Raw genomic sequence first — 19,362 nt, forward strand, 5'->3', positions numbered from 1 at the left:
ACTGAAGTAAATAATGAACAACGATGCTATGCCGCTTCTTTGCTGCGCGGCGCTTCTATAATGCGGAAATGGGAAAAGTTTGGAATGATCGGGTCGGTCCTTGTCTAGATAGATATTATACCCTACATGAGTGTAATGATACTTTGGCTTCTCAGCATCGCCTCCTGGAGCATGTCTGTGTGTCAGTCTCTGGTGTCGTAAGCCGATGCTTGGCCGAGATGAGGACGTGGCGAGACTGAGAAGAACCGGAAGATGAAGACGATGATAACGCGTAGGCGATGCATATTGTCCACTCGCCATGTCTCGTTGAAGTTCATCCCTTTTCCTGGACAGTCGCTGCTCTAATGCTGAAGCTTACAACAAAGCGGCTCATGTTTCGCACATCCTTGCACTGTATCAATATGTCTGTAGTTACACTACGCTCGCGCAACACCTGCGGAACAGATGATACGGCACGTTCAACTCTAGAAGCCATCTCATACCTACCCGCATTGCCACTCCGCGTCCTGGTTTCGACGAGGCACTAGCCGAATGAGCCTATCATCACTCTTACTCCATTGCTGGCAGCTTGAAAATTGGCAAAAATCGTCGTTTGCCGTCGTCGAGCTTCGTATAGTCATTAGGAGGAAACGAGCGGGCTCCATCCCCTCTACTCATGACATTCTTTCCTACCGTACCTTTGAAAGCAGTTTCAGACAGGCCCGCCTCTTGTGACCCCGAGAATACCCTCCATGAGACATTGAACAGGCGTCAGGAAAGCTTGGAGATATTGGTCCAGTCGAAACTCTATGAGTCGGCGACAACCCGAGGACGATCTGGCGATTCGGGATAGAGAGTATGGCTTCGGGACGGCACACAACAAGAGAGGGTTGGAAGACGTGGGAGAAAGCAAAGCTGTGAATATACCAGTGTTGCGACAATCGAAAGGGTATAATAGTAACAAAAGCCATGGTGCCCCTTGGCCCACATCAATACCCCGAAATAGCCCACCTCCAGACCCCGGAGAGCAGCGCCGCCGTCTGCCAGGTCTCCCCGAGCGCCCCCGAACGCCCCGAACCGAGGAAGAGAAACGTGAACTTCTTGGTCTCGCAAAAGGTGAGGGCGAGGACGGCCACCACTTCCTCCCCGCGGCTCGAGAAGCCCTCGCTCCGCTTCTTGCGCCACCCGCCGGCGCCGGCCTGCTGCGCCGCCATGCGCACTAGCTTCCAGCCGATGGCGTGCTTCCCGACGCTCTTGACCTCCTTGCCCTTCGACGGCCTCCACTGGAACCTCTCCTCGACCCCGCCGATGTCGACGACGAGCTCGTACAGTTCGCGGTTCATCATCCTGGGTTCCTGGAGGTAGTGCATCAGGATCTTTTCCTCCTCGGCGCGCAGGCCCTCGACGGCGGGGAGCCAAATGACGTGGTGGTAGTGTTGGCTGGAGCAATCCTCCTTCACTAGCTTGCCGAGGATCTCGTCATTCGCGTCGAGCCCGTCGTGGAGGTACACGATCACGGTGTGGAGAGATATGCTCACGACGCTGAGGCGGAACCTCTTTTGGCTTAGCGAGGCGCCGAGATGAAAATTCCACGAGTCGATGGCGTAGCCGTTGAAAACCGGCGGGAATCTGGACGGGGCTGCGGGGACCAGAACCGGCGCCGGCGCCGGCACCGGAGGGCCTGGCGCGGGTTCGCGGTGGTTTGCCGAAGGGTAGCTTGGAAGCTCTTCCTCCTTGACGTACGGCGGAGGAGGGTCGTCGAGGACGGGCGGCGGGGGCGGGCCCTCTCGAATCGGGCGGTTATCCGCTTCGTCCATTCCGTCGCCCCCTTGGTCTTCTTTGCTCGCCGAGAGATGCTGTCTGACAGGGTTGAGAGTTGTTGGAGGGAACGTGGCACGACGACGACGACAAGCGACTTGCCGTCAACCGGAAGGATATGCACAGAGCAACACCTCAACACCTCAACGTCGGCAGCCAGCCGCCCAGCTGATGGGCAACGCCCCCTACATATGTATTGCCAGCACACCGTCCGTCCCCCCAGGCCCCCTGTAGTATCAGTCGAACGCTTCAACCAGAGGCGAATGGCCTCTATCTCCGGGGGAGGGGGAAGGGTTGGACTCTCAAGGCCCAGGCTCTGATATATCCCTGTCAAAATAACCCTCATTGGACAATGACCGATCCTCGGGCGCAGTGCCAAGCGATGGTTCCCTGTTGGAGCACGGCGACTATGCCAGACTCAGCACTCTGCAATCAGGTGCCCCCTCCCCTTTTCCCAGGTAATTTAACCGGCAGGGCTGAGGCGTGTCGTGAAGAGTTTTGCGAGATGCATCGTGGTGTTGTGAGGACGGCTGGACGGATGGCTTTCAAGCACGACTCGGTCCCGGGCCGCGGGGCGGTTTTCGAGAGTGAATGAGATTCGGACCAAGGTACGTGGCCAAGGCGGTCTCTCTCAAGGTCGTACAGGGATTGAGTGAGTGAGACTCGGACAGCCGAGATGCTAAGCCTATTCATGGGGGAAAGGGATGGGGGGGGGGGGGGGGGGGGGGCAGTCGGGCACTGTTGATTATTCAACATGGACATGGATGGATGGTTAAGGCAGATGGCGCCATGCAATCCCAAGTGATACGACTCTAATATCTACGGCTGTTGGTTGAATCCATCCCCGTTGGCTGCCTCTTTGGCCTCGGTCTAGCCGTATGCAGCCAGGTTCCTCATTCCTCTCTACCGAATCGACGGGTTCATGTTCTTGTTAACATGGCACTCACGTCAGACTCATACACAGCTTCAAGAAGCATGAGAGCCCGTAACCAATCTGCTATGTCAGGATTTTCCTGCAGTATCGCTCAGCGGGACCTCGGTTTGAACAGGAGGCAATGCTGGCATCTCTTCATCTATGCAGTATGTCGCGGCTTAACCACCCAGCTCAGCTCTTGTCTCCATATTCCTTACATCACAGTGCCGACTTCCACCCTCCTTCGGCCTCAAAGATGTCTCCGACCGCCTTCGCAACAGTCAAGAGGTGGCGGTCATGGTACCGAGGCGCGATGAGCGAGACGCCAACAGGCATCCCGTTGGGGCCCTGGAACCCGGGGACGTTGACAACGGGAACATGGAGTGCCTGTGAACATGTCAGCCCAAGTAACTTTGTTGCGAAAACTTCTTTTTGGAGAAAGGAAAAAAAAAAAAGAAGAAAAAAGAATTCAACCGACCGTCCAGAGGCCGTTAAAGGCCGCGCTCCCCGTGCTCGCGATGCCCTCCGGCGCCTCGTCGACGACGCTCGGCGCCAGCACGGCGTCGTACCCGCCCAGGACCCGGTCGACCCTCGGCCGCGCAGCGGCGATGTTGTCAAAGGCCTCCAGCTGCGCCCTCCGGGTGATCTTGTTCGCGTTCTCGACGTGCGAGGCCAGGAACTCGTGGAGCTGGCCCCGGGCCGCGCGGTAGTCCGGGAGGAACGTCGGCCTGCCGTCGCTGTGCAGCACCGTCGCGTGCCACTCGGGCAGATTCTGCAGGTCGGCCGCGAGCTCGATCTCCTCGACCTCGGCCCCGTGCGCCCGGAGCAGCTCCGCCGCCTTGGCGATGGCCGACTGCGTCCCGGGCCCCGCCTGCGGCCAGACCATGGTCTTGAGGAGGGCGAACCGGGCGCCCTTGACGGGGAACTCGGCCCGAGGGGGCTCGTCGTCCTGCAGCTCGAACACGTCGGCCATGAGCTGCAGGTCCTCGACGCTGCGGGCGAAGAAGCCGAGGGTGTCGAGGATCAGCGAGTAGATCTTCTGGCCCTCGCGGCTGATGGAGTTCCACGTCGGCTTGAGCGCGTAGATACCGTTGAAGGAGCCGGGTCGGATGGTGCTCCCGCCCGTCTGGGTGCCGAGGGCGATCGGGGCCTGGAAGTCGGCGACGGCGGCGCCCGAGCCCGAGGACGAGCCGCCGGGCGTCCGGGTCGTTCCGTGCGGATTGACCGTCTTGGGTCCGTGAACTGTCGCGGCGAACTCGGTTGTCGTTGTCTTGCCTGTTGGAGAGAGGAAGGGTGACGTTTAGCCCTGGGGCGTCTTCCCCGGTCTTGTAAGTCGGGACATATGGACCTACCGAGGAGCAGGGCGCCGGCTTGTCGAAGCACGATGATGGATCCGGCATCGACCTTTGGCGCGTCTCCTGCGTAGATGGGCGAGCCGTGCTGGGTGGGCATATCTGCAAACCGGGAGTGAGTGACATGCCGGAAGCTCATCATCACAGAGGATAGACCACTCACCCTTGGTGTAGATGACGTCCTTGACGGCGATCGCCACGCCGTGCAGAGGGCCGCGCTTCTCTGGCGGGATCGCGTCCAGCTCCTTTGCTCGCGCGATGACCTGGTCCGGGTTGAGGTACTCCCACGCCTTCACGACAGGGTCTCTCTTCTCGATGTGGGAGAGGAGGGAGCGGGCGTATTCCTCGACGGTCAACTCGCCGGCCCGGATCTTGGCCGAGGCTTGGGTCGCCGACAATCTGTACGGTTCGGTCGCCATTGTGAACAGGGTTGAAAATATATGATGAGATTTATGAGGTTCCTCCTGCGTTCAAGGGACAGCCTAGATATAAGAGACGAGACGGGGTTGCGGTTTCGGACTGGGAGGTGACCGGACAAACACCAGCATCCACTTCGCTCGGGATGAAGACGCAGGGGTATGTGGACGGTAAACGTTACACCACTTCAACTTCGGTCTGCAAGTGCACGTTGCCGAAACTCGGTCTGTTCGTCCGAACTCAAGGGCAGCAACGAGAGGAGGTAGCCCAAAGACAACTGGGCGAAATACGAAACGATGGCTAGGAGAAGCGTTTTGCGTCATGCATGAATAGGGAGCAACGAGCCGGCTTAGGTATTTCAAAGGTTCAAAGGTCCAAAAAGAGGGAGGGCGATGCCGGCGCGCCTCCAACGGTCATCGGGAGCTTTGGAGTTACTCCAACAAACCCCCCGCAGGCCGTTATCGTCCCGGGTTCCCCGCAGAGCCCGGCTCGCCCTTGGTCTCGAAAGGGGCAGTGATCGTATCGTGGACAGGCTGTCGGGAAGTCTGCGCCGAGGGGGGCTTCTTTGGGGGTGGTGCAGAGCATCGGCTTGAAGGGGGATGGCGAGCCGAGGGCGTATCCACCGAATTACGCAACATATTACTTGTCTTTTGTTGGTGCGGGCAACCCTGGACTGCATTGAATTGACTGACGGCCTTCACAGAGACTTTGGATAGCGACTTTGAGCTGAGTTGAGTCGGTTGGTCTGGGTTGAGCTCAGTTGAGCTGGTTCAAACTGGGTTATATTCAGTTGAGTTCACCGATGTAGACGGAAATTGACGATATGCATTCACAAGGCGACATTCAACTTGTTCAACGTGCCATTTCAACGAATGTATACTCTGTCTGAGTACAATGCAGACTTGACTGGTGCACTCATAACCCACGCTCCAAAAACAAGTCCTCTCTCAAGCCTCCATCTTATGCCCCTTCTCCCCCAAACGCATCTCCTCGCCGTCCGCGATCCGCGGGGACGGCGGCGCGTAGATCTCTCCCTCCCTCTCTCCCTCAAAGAAGCCGTCGCGGCCCTCCTTGGCCAGCCATTCATAACCCATCGGCTCATTCTCATACCCTGGAGGGTACACCTTGACCTTGAAGAACTGGATGAGAGCGATGTACAGAATGGCCGACGTGAAGAACGTCAACACCCAGCCCATCATGTACATGTACTTGGCCGGCTGGCTGACGCTCTGGGGCTGATACTCGCCGACGAGGCCGGGCAGCCCCATCGCCGTGCCCCCGATCCAGGCGAACACACCCACCCAGTTGACGCCGGATTTGAACCAGTACAGGCCGTCTTTTGAGCCGTTGTACAGCGACGGGACGTGGATGTTGCCTCTGCGGGCGACGATGTAATCCGACATGATGATCTGCGGAAAGGAAAGGTCAGCGTTGGTAAGGGAGGGGGGGCGAGACCATACGATCCCCGAAGTCACTCATGAAATCACTCACGGCGCAAAGGGGGGCCATGAAGATGTTGTAGCTCCCCAAGAAGGACAGGAACGCGGACGCGTTGGCGATCAGCTTCCACGGCAGCACGACGACGCCGAGGACGGCGCAGACGATCTGGCCCCGGCGGATCGTCAGGTACTTGGGGAACAGGCCCGTCATGTCGGCGCCGAAGGGCAGCGAGTTGGCGCCGAAGTTGGTCGCCAGCACGCTGAGGATGAAGCTGAGGGAGACTAGGAAGACGCCCGTACGCCCGGCGGCCGTCCAGTGCCGGTCGAGGATGGCGTCGAGCATGTCCCAGAGGTTCCAGTACGCCTCGCCCCAGGCGCCCTGCAGCGACGTGGTCGACGCCAGGCCGAGGAAGAAGACGAGGATCTTGGCGAAAAAGACGCAGGCGCCCTGGAGCCAGCCGGCGTCCCGGGGCCGCTTGCAGTACCGCGCCAGGTCGGGCTGGTTGACGAGCATGGGCGAGAGGGAGCCCATGATGACGTTGACGCCGCTCATCACGGCCCATCCGACCGGCGTCTTGGCGGCGGCGGCGGCGCCGGCCGCCGAAGCCGCGTTGATGTTGGAGATGCCGGTCCCGTGGGCCATGCACCATCCGAAGAGGCCGAAGCAGGCGAACGGCATGACGATGCCCTTGATGGTGAAGATGTAGTGGATGTGGGTTGGGTGTATCCAAGTCTAGGACGAGATGTGAGCTTGCTTCTCTTTGGTCTGCGATCATAGGACAAGAGGGAGATGGAGAGAGATGGAGAGAGAGAGAGAGAGAGAGAGAGAGAGAGAGAGAGAGAGAGAGAGAGAGAGAGAGTGTGTGTGTGTGTGTGTGTGTGTGTGTAACGTGTGTTTACTTACAAAAGGAAACTCAATCAGCCAGAGGAGAAAAAAGGCCAGCAGCTGCTTGGACGTCACGTCGGCGCCGGCGGGCAGCGCGTTGGCCCAGTTGTTCCAGCTGTTCCCGAAGACGCAGCGGAAGCACACGGAGAGCAGGTTCGCGCCGTAGTACGTCTGGATGCCGTACCAGATGATGCAGACGACGGCCCGGATGAAGACGAAGAAGTACGAGCCGTACATGCCCATTACCGACCGCGCGAGGACGGGGCTGGGAGGAGGAGGAGGAGTATGATTAGCGATGATGAGCCTAAGCAAGCCGTTTGTCTCGACGAGGGCCTCGACTCACTAGCCGAGATGGTACATGACGCCAGGTCTCGCCATGCCCGTCACGATGATGGCGGAGATGAGCGCGCCGAGCACGCACGACACGAAGGCTTGTTGCCAGGTCTATTGGGTGTTTGGTGTTGATTAGCAGCAACAGCAACACAGGGGCAGTAACTAGACGATCTGATCAACTCACCAGGCCGACGGCAATCAGCGAGGACGCGACGTTCCACCCCGTCGTGCCAAACATGTTGGAGAACCAGTACAGCGGCAGGTTGTACCACGTCCAGGTCCTCTGCTCCGGCGGCGTCGGCTCGAGGTCTTTGTTGGACCATCTCGAGTCGCCGATCCGGGCCCGTCCCTCGGGCGCCTCGGAGGCCTTGGCCCATTCTTTGAAGGCTGCTCTGGACTGGAACGGGGCCGTCATCTCGGCTCTGGTGGGCATGCGAATACGTGCCATGTTTCCTGTCGATGTTTTTTTTTCGGTTTGTTTTCCAACAGTACTGGAAACCAAAACGAACCGTGGTATCACTCAGATGAGACTGGGAAACGGAAGGCATATCTCTTCCTCTTCAACTCCCCCCCTTTGAAGCCGGTAGTCGTCATATTCCCCGTATCAAAACCCTGGCGTCTGGGGATAATCAGAGACGACTCGGGTGCAAGCCCGGCGTTGTTGTCTCTCTACAGCCCATCGGCGCCTTTCCAACCGACACTGTAGCGCTGCGTCGCCACGCGAGAATCTGTTGGAGATGCATGCCTCCTGGGACGGATGATAAGGATATGTCATGGCACATGCGGAGCGGTTCTTGGCATGGTGGTGAGGGGAGCCGGGGTGTCTAGCTTCCGGATGCTCCACCGAGATAAGAATGCGTCCGGTCTTTGGACTTATGGGCGTGATGGGCGTGCGGTTGTCCCGAGTTGGTAACGACTACATCGTCGGCAAGAAACTGCCGACATTGGCGTCTTCTCGAAATCAGAGGGGCTGGATGAAAGCAGAACGGGTTGCTTCACTGTTCCATCTCTCAGGGAGGCTCAGATCCGTCAACAGAAAAGGTCCCAATCAAGGCGAAGCTGTTCGATGTTGAAGCAGAGCAAGCCGGCTTCCAGAGATATGTCCGCGATAGTCGTGGGAATAACCACGGACCCGGTTCAGCATTCATCTATCTGCCGAGCCCGGGGCTCCAGACAAGGCTCCTATCTGTGACTTCCGGGATTCGAATCCTCTCACACCCACAACCATGTGTCCTCCTCCCCCTCCCCGAAGCCTCGACTGTCCTTAGAATGACTTGCTTGATAGCGAAGTGTGGAGGATCCCTGCCAGTGTCCATCTTCTCGCCCCCCGTGAATCTCATCGGCTCGAATTCTCCCTGCTTTAACGTTCCCATCCATCACTGACCGTCCTGACTCAATACCGCCGCTCCGATGTCAGCACAGTTTCGGACCGAGAGCATATTTGACGAGTCGTCGCGGAGCAATCCGGCGGCTCCCACGTCGGCTTCTCACGGTCACCCGGAGAGCCCCGTCAGTCCCCGCACCGGACCTCCGCCGAACCGCAAGCCACGAGTTGCTTTGGCTTGTAAGCGCTGTAAGCGGAGGAAGCAGAGGGTATGTAGACACCCGGCGGACGCGGGGTCTATGTAGATATCGTCAGCTGACTTTTGGTAGTGTGACGGCGCCCATCCGAGTTGCAGATCGTGCCAAAGGGCAGGTTCCGAATGTGTCTACGAACGGGCCCTGAGACCGCACTATCCCGGCGGGAAGTCGCTGTAAGCCTGCGCGACGTGTGATCCGCAATGCCTGTAAAGTGATGTTATTCTGTTCATGCTAACACCGGCTCAAGATACATCAGCGCCCTCGAGGAGAGGATCGCCTTCCTCGAGGCCCGGATGCCGGACTACGCCGAGGACCACTTCGCAACGTCCTCCGCCGCGAAGACGCCGGCGCCGGAAGCGGGGGAGGCCGCCCGGCGGGAATCGCGAGAATCGTACTCCGAGGATGAGCCCTCTTCGCTGGTCGACGGCGTTGCTTACCTGTCGCTCTGCGCGTCTGGCACCACGGACACCGCCCCGGAGCCGTTCTACCTCGGGTCCAGCTCCGGTGCGACCATCGCGCGTATGATCCAGTCATCCATCTTCCACGGAGCCGGGGGCAGGGCCTTGTCCGAGGCCATGGCGGCGACGCAGCCCGGTGTTCTAAGCCCTCCGCCGCCGCCGCCAAGGAAGACGGCCTCGGTGTCGTCGCACCCGGACGAGATGATATCGGAGTTTCCGTATTTTGCAGAGGCAAAGATGCTCTTCGATGTCTTCTTTGACCGGCTTCACACCCGTTGGCCCATCCTGGACCGCAAGCTGTACACGACGCTCTTCGAGCAGCAGTACGACCACGGATCCCTCTCAATCCAACAGAGAAGCATCATGCACCTGGTGTATGCCATCTCGGCAAGGTTCTTACAGCTGATGAAGAAGCCGTGCGACGTAGATCCACAGGTAAGATGGATGGACCGGAGGCAATCTCTTGGCGCAGTCAGACTGATAAAATCGCGCGCAGCAACATCTCATGGCGGCCATCGAGCCGATGGACTACATCCTCGAGCAGCACAGCCTTTCCACGGTTCAGTTCCTCCTCCTGCTGGCCGTCCATGGCACACGGAGTCCTTACGGCGCCGGGGCCTGGTCCCAGGTACGATACGCCGTGACGCTGTGCATTGAGCTGGGCCTCCATAGGAAGCCAGCAGTAAGAGCATCGTCGTTTCACGGCCCCCGTGACCTCGAAATCAGGAGGCGAGCCTTTTGGTCGTGCTACTGCCTGGATCGTATGACCAGTGTCGTTCTCGGACGGACCTTTGCGATTGCTGATAGGGACATCAATGTCGAGGTGCGTAGTCATCACAAGCATCCGGGATGTGTGAGGGGGGCCGTGACGCTGACGAAACTAATCCCAGCTTCCCAGCGACAGCGTCGAGTTCTGGGACCTTACGGCTCTCGGATCCCCGCCCTCGGGTCAGGATCTGGCGTGGTCGAACATGGAACCCTTCATCCACATCATCAAGCTGCGCAGGATCCAGTCGAGAATCCACCGGTGTGCGTATCGCGTCGACAAAGAGGTGTCGGCGTGTTCGCCGGCGGAGAGGGAGAGACTTGACGCAAAGATGTCAGCCATCCGGGCCGAGCTGGACGGGTGGGCGAGAGCCATCCCACACCCTCCCAAGGACGCCGCAACCATCACGTGGATGTATGATCCCGAGAGCGCGTACCATGACTCGAGAGACTTCTTCAACCTGTAAGTCGGAAAAATCCTTTAGCCCCCGCCCGAGGAATACAGAAAGAACAGGCATGCTAAAGTAGGCGGGTGACCAGCCAGTATCACAAATCAGTGCTGTCGCTGTTCACCGTCCTCCTCCCGACGCTCGACACGTCAGACACCCGATTCGTCACGACGGCCCGGTCCGCCGCGTGCGTGTGCACGGCGTACAAGCGGCTGAACCAGCAGAAGACGCTGAGCTACACCATGACGGCGCTGCACTCGTGCTTCGTGGCGGGGCTGACGCTCGTCTACTGCCTGTGGCGGGACCGGTCCCTCTTCTCGTACGACGCGCTCGAGGCGACGCGGGCGTGCTCCCAGTCCCTCACCATCTTTGGCGAGAAGTGGCCCGGCGCCGTCAAGTACCGCGATATCTTCGACGCGCTCTCCGGGAGCCTGTTCAAGACCATCGTGAGCCCTGTGTCCGAGCACGGTCCGGGGCCGCGGCCGCTGAGGGTCGACTTCGCGGCGGAGCCGGTTGGATCGCCCGCGGTAACGGTCCCGGCGGGTTCGCCGGAAGACCGGGCCCGCAGACGCGGAAGCGGAGCCGAGGAAGCAGTCGGCGACGCCGTCTCCGACGCCGTTAAAGAGGCGTTCATGGAGGTTGACGAAGAGGCGCCCGGCGGGTGGCAGGGCTGGAGGATGTTCAACGAGATGGTCCAAAGTGACCTTGCCCCGGGACAAGTGGTGGGCGCCGGGGGACCCGTTACAGGACCATGGGCCGTGGCTGCGCAGGACCCTGGATTCTCGTCAGACTTCGGCCAGGGCGGTATCCCCGAAACGATGGATTCTGACTGGGACTTTGGCGGGTTGGAAGGGCTGCGTTGAAACAAGTTGTAGCCAACTTTGTTGGATGAGCTAGACCAGGCTTTCTTAGTATTTGCAAATAGGGTGGACGACGGTAGAAACTACTTGTAAAGTGATCAACAGATCAAGTGTTTGTTAGTTCATTACGCGCCTGGACTGACACTGGTTGTTACGGAATGGTCTGATACTCCAGCAATTTCAACTCTTGATTATTCCAAAGCAAATTGGTGAGGTATTGATAAGCTGGCTTTCACCAGCGGTCATCATCAGCTGATTAGTCATCACCATTGGTCGGTTAGCTCAGTTGGTTAGAGCGTGGTACTAATATTCCACCTGGAATGTCAAGTAATGCCAAGGCCGGGAGTTCAAGCCTCCCACTGATCATCTTTTTGCAACTCTTTTAAGAGCTTCTTTTTATCTTCAGGCGTGCAGAGTGCATACACGGATTATCTACACTCTAGAAACTTGAAATCTGCCAACGTATGGACTGGCAGAAAGTGTACAGCTTGTCAAGTTGTAAGCTTGTCATGAGCTCACGCTGGGGATTGGGACGATGGATATAAGTGGGAAAAGAGACATTATCTAACTACGTTGTACTCGTAACTCAGCCCATCCATCAATCCAATTCATTTACCGCCTCACGCCAACTGCCCCTTCTTGTACGGATACTTGGCCTTGAACGCCTCGGCGATCTCGGTCCTCGTCGCGACCCAGACGCCCTCCTTCTGCGCGATGTAGTCCACAAAGTCCCGCAACGCGCCCAGCCGCCCCGGCCGCCCGACGATGCGGCAGTGCAGGCCGATGGTCATCATCTTGGGCGTGCCCTCCTGCCCCTCCTCGTACAGCACGTCAAAGGCGTTCTTCAGGTGCGTGTAGAAGCCCATGGGGTCGCGGAAGCCGGAGCCGGCCGTGTGGAACTTGAAGTCGTTGCAGTCGTAGCTGTAGGGCACCATCAGGCAGCCCTTGGGGTCCTCGCGGTCCCGCTCGAGCGGCAGGTCGATCCAGTACGGCACGTCGTCGGCGTACGTGTCGCTCGCCCAGACGAGCTGCTCGCCCAGCTCCTCGTAGACCTGCGGCACCAGCGTGCGCGAGTGCGGCGAGTTGCGCCCGTAGTACCACCCGCGCGGCGCGTAGCCCGTCAGCGACTTGAGCGAGGCGACGCACTTGCGGATGTACTCCTTCTCGGCCTCGACGGGCACGTCGTGGTAGTCGATCCAGCGGTAGGCGTGCGAGGCCACGTCGTGCCCTTCCTCGACGCACCGCGCGGCGACCTCGGGCTGCTGCTCGACGGCCTGCGCGACGGCGTAGAGGGTGAACTTCATGCGCCGCGAGTTGAAGAGGCGGAAGAGGCGCCAGAAGCCCGCCCGCGACCCGTACTCGTACTCGGACTCGACGTTGTAGTTGCGCTCGTTGGTCTTGGCCGGGCCCATGGGGTTCTCGCGCAGGTTCGTCTCGGACACGCCGTCGCCGGCGAGGACGGAGCGTTCGCCGCCCTGGGGGAAGTCAATTTTACTGGAGCATACATACGTACAGATAGGTGGGTGGGGAGAGAAAGAGAGAGAGAGAATCATACCTCTTCATAGTTAATAACAAACGAGACGGCGATTTTGGCATCGTTGGGCCACGGGCAGGCGATGCCCCCTTCGCCGTACCCCTTGAAGTCGCGGTCGTAGCCGTAGTCCGGGTGGGCGTGGTACGCTTCAGGCATGGTGGCGATGCTGTAATGCTACGATTATGGAGCGGCGAGTTCGTGACGGTTCAACTGGGTGTGTTAAAGCGACTATGATGAAATCAAACGATGAGGGCACTAGAAAGAACTATTTGCATTGAGATCCAGACGGCAGCACCACATGTGAGAATCATCCCGACGTACAGATAGAAATAGGCACACAAAGGTTGTGTCCAGCGTCGGCCCATCTCCGCCGTCCAGCTGTGCGTCCCGCATCATCGCGACTATCTTGAGCTGTACCTCCCTCCGACCCTGGAGCACTCCGTTATCGCCAGTTGTTGGTAGCTTGCAGCTCACAGCTCGTTATCATATCACCCGCATCTCGGTGCAGGGATGGGATGCATGCCCTTGGAGGCGTCCAGGGGGGGGGGGGGGGGGACAGTTCTTGCGCGCATCGGGAATAAACGAACCGTTGGAGCACATCCCGGGGATCCTGCCAAACAGGGCTCCCTCCCCTCCACGATCCATCTTGATAAGGCATTGACAAGACGCGGGATCGATATGCGTTGTTGGAGGTATGTTGGAGGTGGCGTGGAGTTGATCAAGTGAGATATTACGTAGACAAGAGAGCGTGTGTGGAGTAATCGACAACGGCTGCGGATGTAGCTGGAGAGCCCGTTTGATAACACAAGGGCAGCTCCCGTGGCGGGGATGCAGGTTGATGTAATGCCCAGGACGCGGGACTATCTCTCGTCTGAATCGGGACATGGGGACCGGCGATTGAGTTGCAGGATCAAAAGGGAGGTCTCGTTGTCCGCGGCAAACGGGTTCTGTGGTTCTCTCGAGGCCCTGCGTGTGTCGTCCTGCCAAACCCTTTTCTCTGAATCTTGTCAGTTGTCACGCAAGAGACGTGCGATATGATAGTGTTGATCTTTCCTCGTGATACGCAACTCTTCTCTATCGTGTGAAGGCGGTGATGATGATTCCCAGCTCAGACCCAAAAACGCCACGATTGCTAAAAACCTGCCGAATGCTGCCTTTCCATGCGAGGGTCGTTACCCGTTTCTTGAAGAATAATCTATCACATGTGACCCAAACAAAGCCTCATCCCTCCACCTTTTCGTCTCTGCCCGACGTGTCCCTCACCACCGTCTCCGGGCCCTGCGCCGGCTTCTTCGCCTTGAGACTCGTGTTGCCCACCCCGAGCGTCAAGACCAGACTCAGCCCGGAACAGATGACGTAGTAGATGAAGATGTAATGCAGGCCCCTCATGTAGGCCTCGAGGATCACGGCCTGCTCCTCGTCCGAGAACCCCTTGTCGCCCAGCGTGTACGTCGAGGACGTGAGCTCGGCGACGACGCCGTCCGAGACGAAGTCCCTGCCGCGCAGGTCCCGCCGCAGCGTGTTGGAGAGGATGACGCCCGAGACGACGAGCCCGAAGGCGCCGCCGATGGTGCGGATGAAGTTGCGCAGGCCCGTCGTCACGGCGCGGTCCTCGCTGCGCGAGTTGGCGTACATGCCCACCAGCGTCGGCTGCAGCGTGAGCCCGATGCCGGCGCCGACGACGATAAGGATGCCGATGAGCGGCCCGAGCCCCGTGCCGCGGCCGAAGAGCACCGTCAGGCCGTTGCCGAGCGTCCACAGGAAGAAGCCGGCGAGGATGCAGGGCATGTACCGCCCGGCGCGCAGCATGTACTGGCCCGAGAGGATGGACAGGACCGACGTCGTGATGATGACGGGCAGGATCATGGCGCCGGCGGCGAGGGGCGAGAAGCGGAGGATGGACTGGAAGTAGATGGGCAGGTAGAACAGGTTGCCGAAGTAGGCCTGGCCCATGAGAAACGTCTGGCCGTAGAGGCAGCTGCAGTGCGGCGCCCGGTACAGGCGGAGGGGCATGATGGGCAGCTTCGCGAGCTTCCACTCGTACAGCACGAAGAGGACGCCCAGGACGCCGCCGCCGACGACGGCCCCGATGACGAAGGGCGAGGACCACGGGTACGACACGCCGCCGCCGGACAGCGGGACCAGGACCAGCAGCGTCGAGGCCATGTTCAGGGCGATGCCGCCGTAGTCGATCTTCCGGATCTTGTCGGCGTAGTTGCCGGGCCGGTGCTTGAGGGGCAGGCAGAAGAGGATGGTGACGGCGGCCGGGGCGCTGATGATGGGAACCATCCAGAAGACCCAGCGCCAGGTCGACTGCTGCACGACGGCGCCGCCGACGAAGGGCCCGACTCCGTTGGCCAGGGCGAGGACGGCTCCGAGGATGCCTGTCGGGGATGGGGATGTTTGTTAGACACAAAGTTTGAGCACGATCATGGATGTCTCTCTCTCTCTCTCTCTCTCTCTCTCTCCACAGTCAAGTGAGAAGGGGGCGTATTCTCATCCCCAGGGGCTTCCTTACCTTGGTATTTGCCTCGGTTCTCCAGCGTCGTAATGTCACTCACGATGATCATGACGATGCTGTTGATGCCGCCGCCGCCGATGCCCGCCACGGCCCGGAACGCAAAGAGCTGCTCCTTGGTGCGGGAGAAGCCGCAGAGGACGTCGCCGACGGCCATCAGCACGAGGCAGACCATGAGCAGGTTCTTGCGGCCAAAGATGTCCGAGAGGCGGCCGTTGATGAGCTGGAAGGCCGTCGACGCGATGAGGAACGAGGTCCCGATCCACGACGTGGCCGTGCCCGTGTCGAGGTCGCCCGCGATGGCCGGCACCGCCGTCGAGACGCTCGTCTGGTCGATGAAGGAGACGAAGAGGCAGACGGACAGGGCCGAGAAGGCGAGCAGCATGCGCTTCCGCGACATGGTGTTCCGCTGGCCGCCGACGCTCTCGGCATCGCTGTCGTCCTTTGGCTGTTGTTGTCCAGGGGCCGCCGGGGTCGGGCTCGGTGATGATGATGGTGGTGGTGGTGGTGTGCCGTCTTCATTTTCGCTCGATGCGGCATCCGTATGCAGCACCCGGTGTTCTGTTTGCGCCCTCGTCGTGTCGGGGATGATGGACGTGTCTTCCTTCATCTTGCTATCTAGCATAGCATATACCCTCAAAAGTCACCGGGACGGAAGAGAGAAGCTCTGTCTTCATCCGTCAAGCATCTCAACAAGAGGTAGTAGTTAGGCGACGAGCCACGAGTTGAGACCCCCGATCTAGATCCCATCATGCAGGGGTTCGGTGCCGAAATCGCCGGCTGTCATCTTCCCGGGGGCCATCTTGGATATTCTCTACGAAGAAGACGTGTCGGGCAAACCGCTTACGGCAATCCATTGCGTCAACAGTCCTCGAACCTATCCGACGGCTGTGTCTGAAAGGCTTTGAAAGGCTCTGAAAGGTCTCCTACAAGACCGATCCACACTGGGTATGTCGGCATGGCATGAGGGGGGGGGGGGGGGGAGGGAATCCAGACTGGCGCCCGTTTTCGCCGATCTCACACCTCCGGTCTCTTTGTCGGCACATTTTGTGCCGATACGCATCCGCATATGTCCACCGGGTTTGCGCCGGGCGTAGCTGAAAATCTCAAGAGGGTGGGAGAGGGGAGGGGGTTGTTCAGGTGTGCGAGTCTTTTCTCTTGGGGAACGTTTCCTGACTAGCTGGGCTCAAACAAGGTCGACTTTCTTACTGACTGCTGTGATGCCCGTCGTGATGATGACTTTCATGATAACCTGCAGTAAACACCCATCCGAGGCCGCGGCAAACATCGGCATGCGTGTCAAGGAACTAGGCCACACTCACTCATCACTACTCTCGCTAGCGTTGCGGCATTGCTGCAACCAACGATGGCGACATGACGCTCCTTTGGTGGTTTGACTTCTTTTGAGGCTTTTCCAACTCTGCTCCTGCATCTGCTTTACTTCATTTTGAACTTGTCTCGTGACCCCTTGAACCGGCTGCCGTGAGCCGTGAGCCGTGAACCGCCAACCTCTCACCGCCATGTCGAAACTCTTCTCTCCCCTCACGGTCGGCTCGATCCAGCTCTCCAACCGCCTGGCCTTGGCTCCTCTGACGCGATACCGTGCCGACGACGAATGGACGCCGACGCAGATGATGAAGGGTGAGTGTGAAGAAGCACTATGAGACAATTTCACCTGCAGCTCGTTTTCTGACGGTCCGATGATAAAAAGAGTACTACGCGCAGAGGGGCTGCGTGCCGGGCACCCTGCTCGTGTCCGAAGGGACCCTGATCTCGCACCGCGCCGCCGGCCGCCGGAACGTGCCCGGCATATGGAGCGACGCCCACATCGCAGGCTGGAGAGAGGTGACGGACGCCGTCCACGAGAAGGGGTCTTTCATCTACTGCCAACTGTGGCATCTCGGCCGCGGTGGCAGGGTCGACGTGCTCGAGTCCCTGGGCCTGTCCCTCGAGTCGTCGAGCGCGGTGCCCATTGCCGACGACACGCCCACGCCCGTCGAGCTGACCGAGGCCGACATCCTAGCCACCGTCGAGGACTACGCGGCGGCTGCCCGCAATGCCATCGAGGCCGGCTTTGACGGCGTCGAGATCCACGGCGCCAACGGCTATCTCCCGGACCAGTTCCTCCAGGATACCTGCAACAAGCGGACCGACGCCTGGGGCGGCAGCATCGAGAAGCGGGCGCGATTCCACTTGGAGGTGACCAAGGCCGTCGTCGACGCCGTCGGGGCTCACAGGACCGCCGTCCGTCTGAGCCCCTACAGCGACTTCCAGGGCATGCTCATGGACGATCCGGACCCGACCTTCAGGTATCTGGTCCAGCAGCTGAGACCCCTGGGCCTGGCGTACCTCCATCTCATCGAGGCCCGAATTAGCGGAAACGACGACACGGATTGCGGCGGACAGCGGACGGTGCGGTGGCTGGTCGAGCTTTGGGACAACGCGAGTCCCGTCCTGCTCGCCGGCGGCTTCACGGCCGCGTCGGCGAGGACGGCCGCCGACGACACGTACAAGAAGTATCATGTGGCTATCGTGTTCGGCCGGTACTTCATCTCGAACCCAGACCTCGTATTCCGCATCAAGGAGGATATCGAGTTGGATAAGTACGAGCGGACATACTTTTACACGCCCAAGCTGCCGACTGGGTATATAGACTACCCATTCTCCCCCCAATTCCAGTCGGCGTAGGTTGTGTCAAGAGGATTTGAATTGCAAAAATGCCAGGATGGGAAAGTAGAAAACAGGGTATCTTCGCCTAGATAATGAAACGTCAAACACAGATAACATCACGAGATCCTGTCATCCAGAAAACAGTGGTCGTGTCTCATCGCCCCGTCAGTCATATAGTATGCCTCCTCTTCCGACGCTGTGCACAGAAAAAAGGGCTATCCGGGTGAATCTCCGTGGGATGCAAGCCACGCGTATGAGTAAGGGATGTCGTTACGGGCTGATTCTCATTCACTCCTCGCCAACAGTGCCCAGGCGTGGCTGGGAGCCGAGCTTGCGTGACGGTCGTAAGAGAAGGCTTCTACTGGAGCGGCTTTTCAGGCCGTCGTCGCCGTCGAGTCTCGTGTCCTCGCTCCTCGCGGATCGCAGTTCGAAAGAGCTGGCAACCCTCCTAATCTTGTCTTTGAGCATCCGGAGCGAGCCTCGTTTCGAAAGGGTGCCGGGCCGCGCTAGGGTCTCCGACGGGACGGCCGTGACATGGACGGATTTGCTGCGGATGTGGCCGGCCTGACGATGCGTGGAGCTCTTGTCTTGATCGACCGCCTTGGAGGGCAGCGAGGCAACGGATGCCACTCGGCGGACCGACTTTCGAGAATAGAAGATGCTCAGGCTTGATCGAGGCCGCGGAGGCTGCGGTTTTGATGATGCCCTTGGTGTCTTGGAGATCACGGTCGGACCTGGTGTCGAGGCCGATTGCCGCTGCATGGCTCGCATGAGAAGATCCGGTTGGCTTGACGAATGCTGACTCGAGTACCTCTGAGACGGCACATGAGGCATCGCCGACGTGTTCCTGGCTATGGGACCCCCGAGCGTGGCCTTGCGACCGACGGGCGTTGACGCCGTACGTTGCTGTGGCCCTGGTGTCGTCGCGGCACCGGCGGATTGCGTGCGGGTGTGCGTCCGTTGCCGTTCAGGGCCCATGGGACGCCTGAACTGGGGTTGCGATGGTGGCAGCGGTTCTTCGCCGATCTCGACCGCGGCGGGTATGTCCTGCACCTCGAAGCGCCTCCCTGGGCGTCTCTTGGCCCGAAGCTTCTTGAGGTATTCTTCCGAACTGACGTCGCGGAACGACATCTCGGCGGCGGCTCGCTCGGCTCGGCGCTTCGCTTGTCGGTGAAGGTGCGCGACCTCCTCTGGTGATAGAGCCATGGCTGGTGTGCTGGGTAGAAGATTCGGTCTTGGTACGATGGATAGCTCGGCGTCTTGTGGCGGGATCACCGGGTGTTTTACGAGATGATGCTTCGTGCAAATGGGACCGTGGTGCTTGACTGTTATTGCTTCGAACGATTGTACCTAGGATTCGAGCATCTATCTCATGGCCCTCGGGCTCGAG

At 59.5% G+C, this 19,362-nt stretch overlaps 8 protein-coding genes across 8 annotated transcripts; 2 read left to right on the plus strand and 6 right to left on the minus strand.

Annotated features, from left to right (window-relative positions):
• Nucleotides 1–968: 968 nt before the first annotated feature.
• On the minus strand, nt 969–1,796 carry CH63R_01577 (uncharacterized protein; the record flags this gene model as incomplete). The annotated part of the gene is made up of 1 exon (XM_018296552.1): nt 969–1,796. One exon carries the CDS (start codon nt 1,794–1,796, stop codon nt 969–971), a length of 828 nt encoding a protein of 275 aa, XP_018164914.1.
• Nucleotides 1,797–2,929: 1,133 nt separating this feature from the next.
• On the minus strand, nt 2,930–4,481 carry CH63R_01578 (amidase; the record flags this gene model as incomplete). Its single annotated transcript, XM_018296553.1, has 4 exons — nt 2,930–3,097; nt 3,189–3,985; nt 4,063–4,164; nt 4,226–4,481. The coding sequence occupies 4 exons, from the start codon at nt 4,479–4,481 to the stop codon at nt 2,930–2,932; spliced, it is 1,323 nt and encodes a 440-aa protein (XP_018164915.1).
• Nucleotides 4,482–5,426: 945 nt separating this feature from the next.
• Nucleotides 5,427–7,585, minus strand: CH63R_01579 (NCS1 nucleoside transporter; the record flags this gene model as incomplete). The annotated part of the gene is made up of 5 exons (XM_018296554.1): nt 5,427–5,888; nt 5,971–6,651; nt 6,823–7,108; nt 7,163–7,248; nt 7,322–7,585. The coding sequence occupies 5 exons, from the start codon at nt 7,583–7,585 to the stop codon at nt 5,427–5,429; spliced, it is 1,779 nt and encodes a 592-aa protein (XP_018164916.1).
• A 2,096-nt stretch (nt 7,586–9,681) lies between these two features.
• On the plus strand, nt 9,682–11,253 carry CH63R_01580 (fungal specific transcription factor domain-containing protein; the record flags this gene model as incomplete). The annotated part of the gene is made up of 3 exons (XM_018296555.1): nt 9,682–9,804; nt 10,067–10,404; nt 10,482–11,253. The coding sequence occupies 3 exons, from the start codon at nt 9,682–9,684 to the stop codon at nt 11,251–11,253; spliced, it is 1,233 nt and encodes a 410-aa protein (XP_018164917.1).
• Nucleotides 11,254–11,870: 617 nt separating this feature from the next.
• CH63R_01581 (Polysaccharide deacetylase) lies at nt 11,871–12,940 on the minus strand (the record flags this gene model as incomplete). The annotated part of the gene is made up of 2 exons (XM_018296556.1): nt 11,871–12,725; nt 12,806–12,940. The coding sequence occupies 2 exons, from the start codon at nt 12,938–12,940 to the stop codon at nt 11,871–11,873; spliced, it is 990 nt and encodes a 329-aa protein (XP_018164918.1).
• A 1,065-nt stretch (nt 12,941–14,005) lies between these two features.
• CH63R_01582 (Major facilitator superfamily transporter) lies at nt 14,006–15,927 on the minus strand (the record flags this gene model as incomplete). Its single annotated transcript, XM_018296557.1, has 2 exons — nt 14,006–15,168; nt 15,303–15,927. The coding sequence occupies 2 exons, from the start codon at nt 15,925–15,927 to the stop codon at nt 14,006–14,008; spliced, it is 1,788 nt and encodes a 595-aa protein (XP_018164919.1).
• Nucleotides 15,928–16,822: 895 nt separating this feature from the next.
• CH63R_01583 (NADH:flavin oxidoreductase/NADH oxidase) lies at nt 16,823–17,990 on the plus strand (the record flags this gene model as incomplete). The annotated part of the gene is made up of 2 exons (XM_018296558.1): nt 16,823–16,943; nt 17,014–17,990. 2 exons carry the CDS (start codon nt 16,823–16,825, stop codon nt 17,988–17,990), a joined length of 1,098 nt encoding a protein of 365 aa, XP_018164920.1.
• A 270-nt stretch (nt 17,991–18,260) lies between these two features.
• CH63R_01584 (uncharacterized protein) lies at nt 18,261–19,178 on the minus strand (the record flags this gene model as incomplete). The annotated part of the gene is made up of 1 exon (XM_018296559.1): nt 18,261–19,178. One exon carries the CDS (start codon nt 19,176–19,178, stop codon nt 18,261–18,263), a length of 918 nt encoding a protein of 305 aa, XP_018164921.1.
• Nucleotides 19,179–19,362: the final 184 nt, after the last annotated feature.

Source organism: Colletotrichum higginsianum, chromosome 1 (genome assembly GCF_001672515.1).
Source record: "Colletotrichum higginsianum IMI 349063 chromosome 1, whole genome shotgun sequence".
Lineage (NCBI taxonomy): Eukaryota > Fungi > Ascomycota > Sordariomycetes > Glomerellales > Glomerellaceae > Colletotrichum > Colletotrichum higginsianum.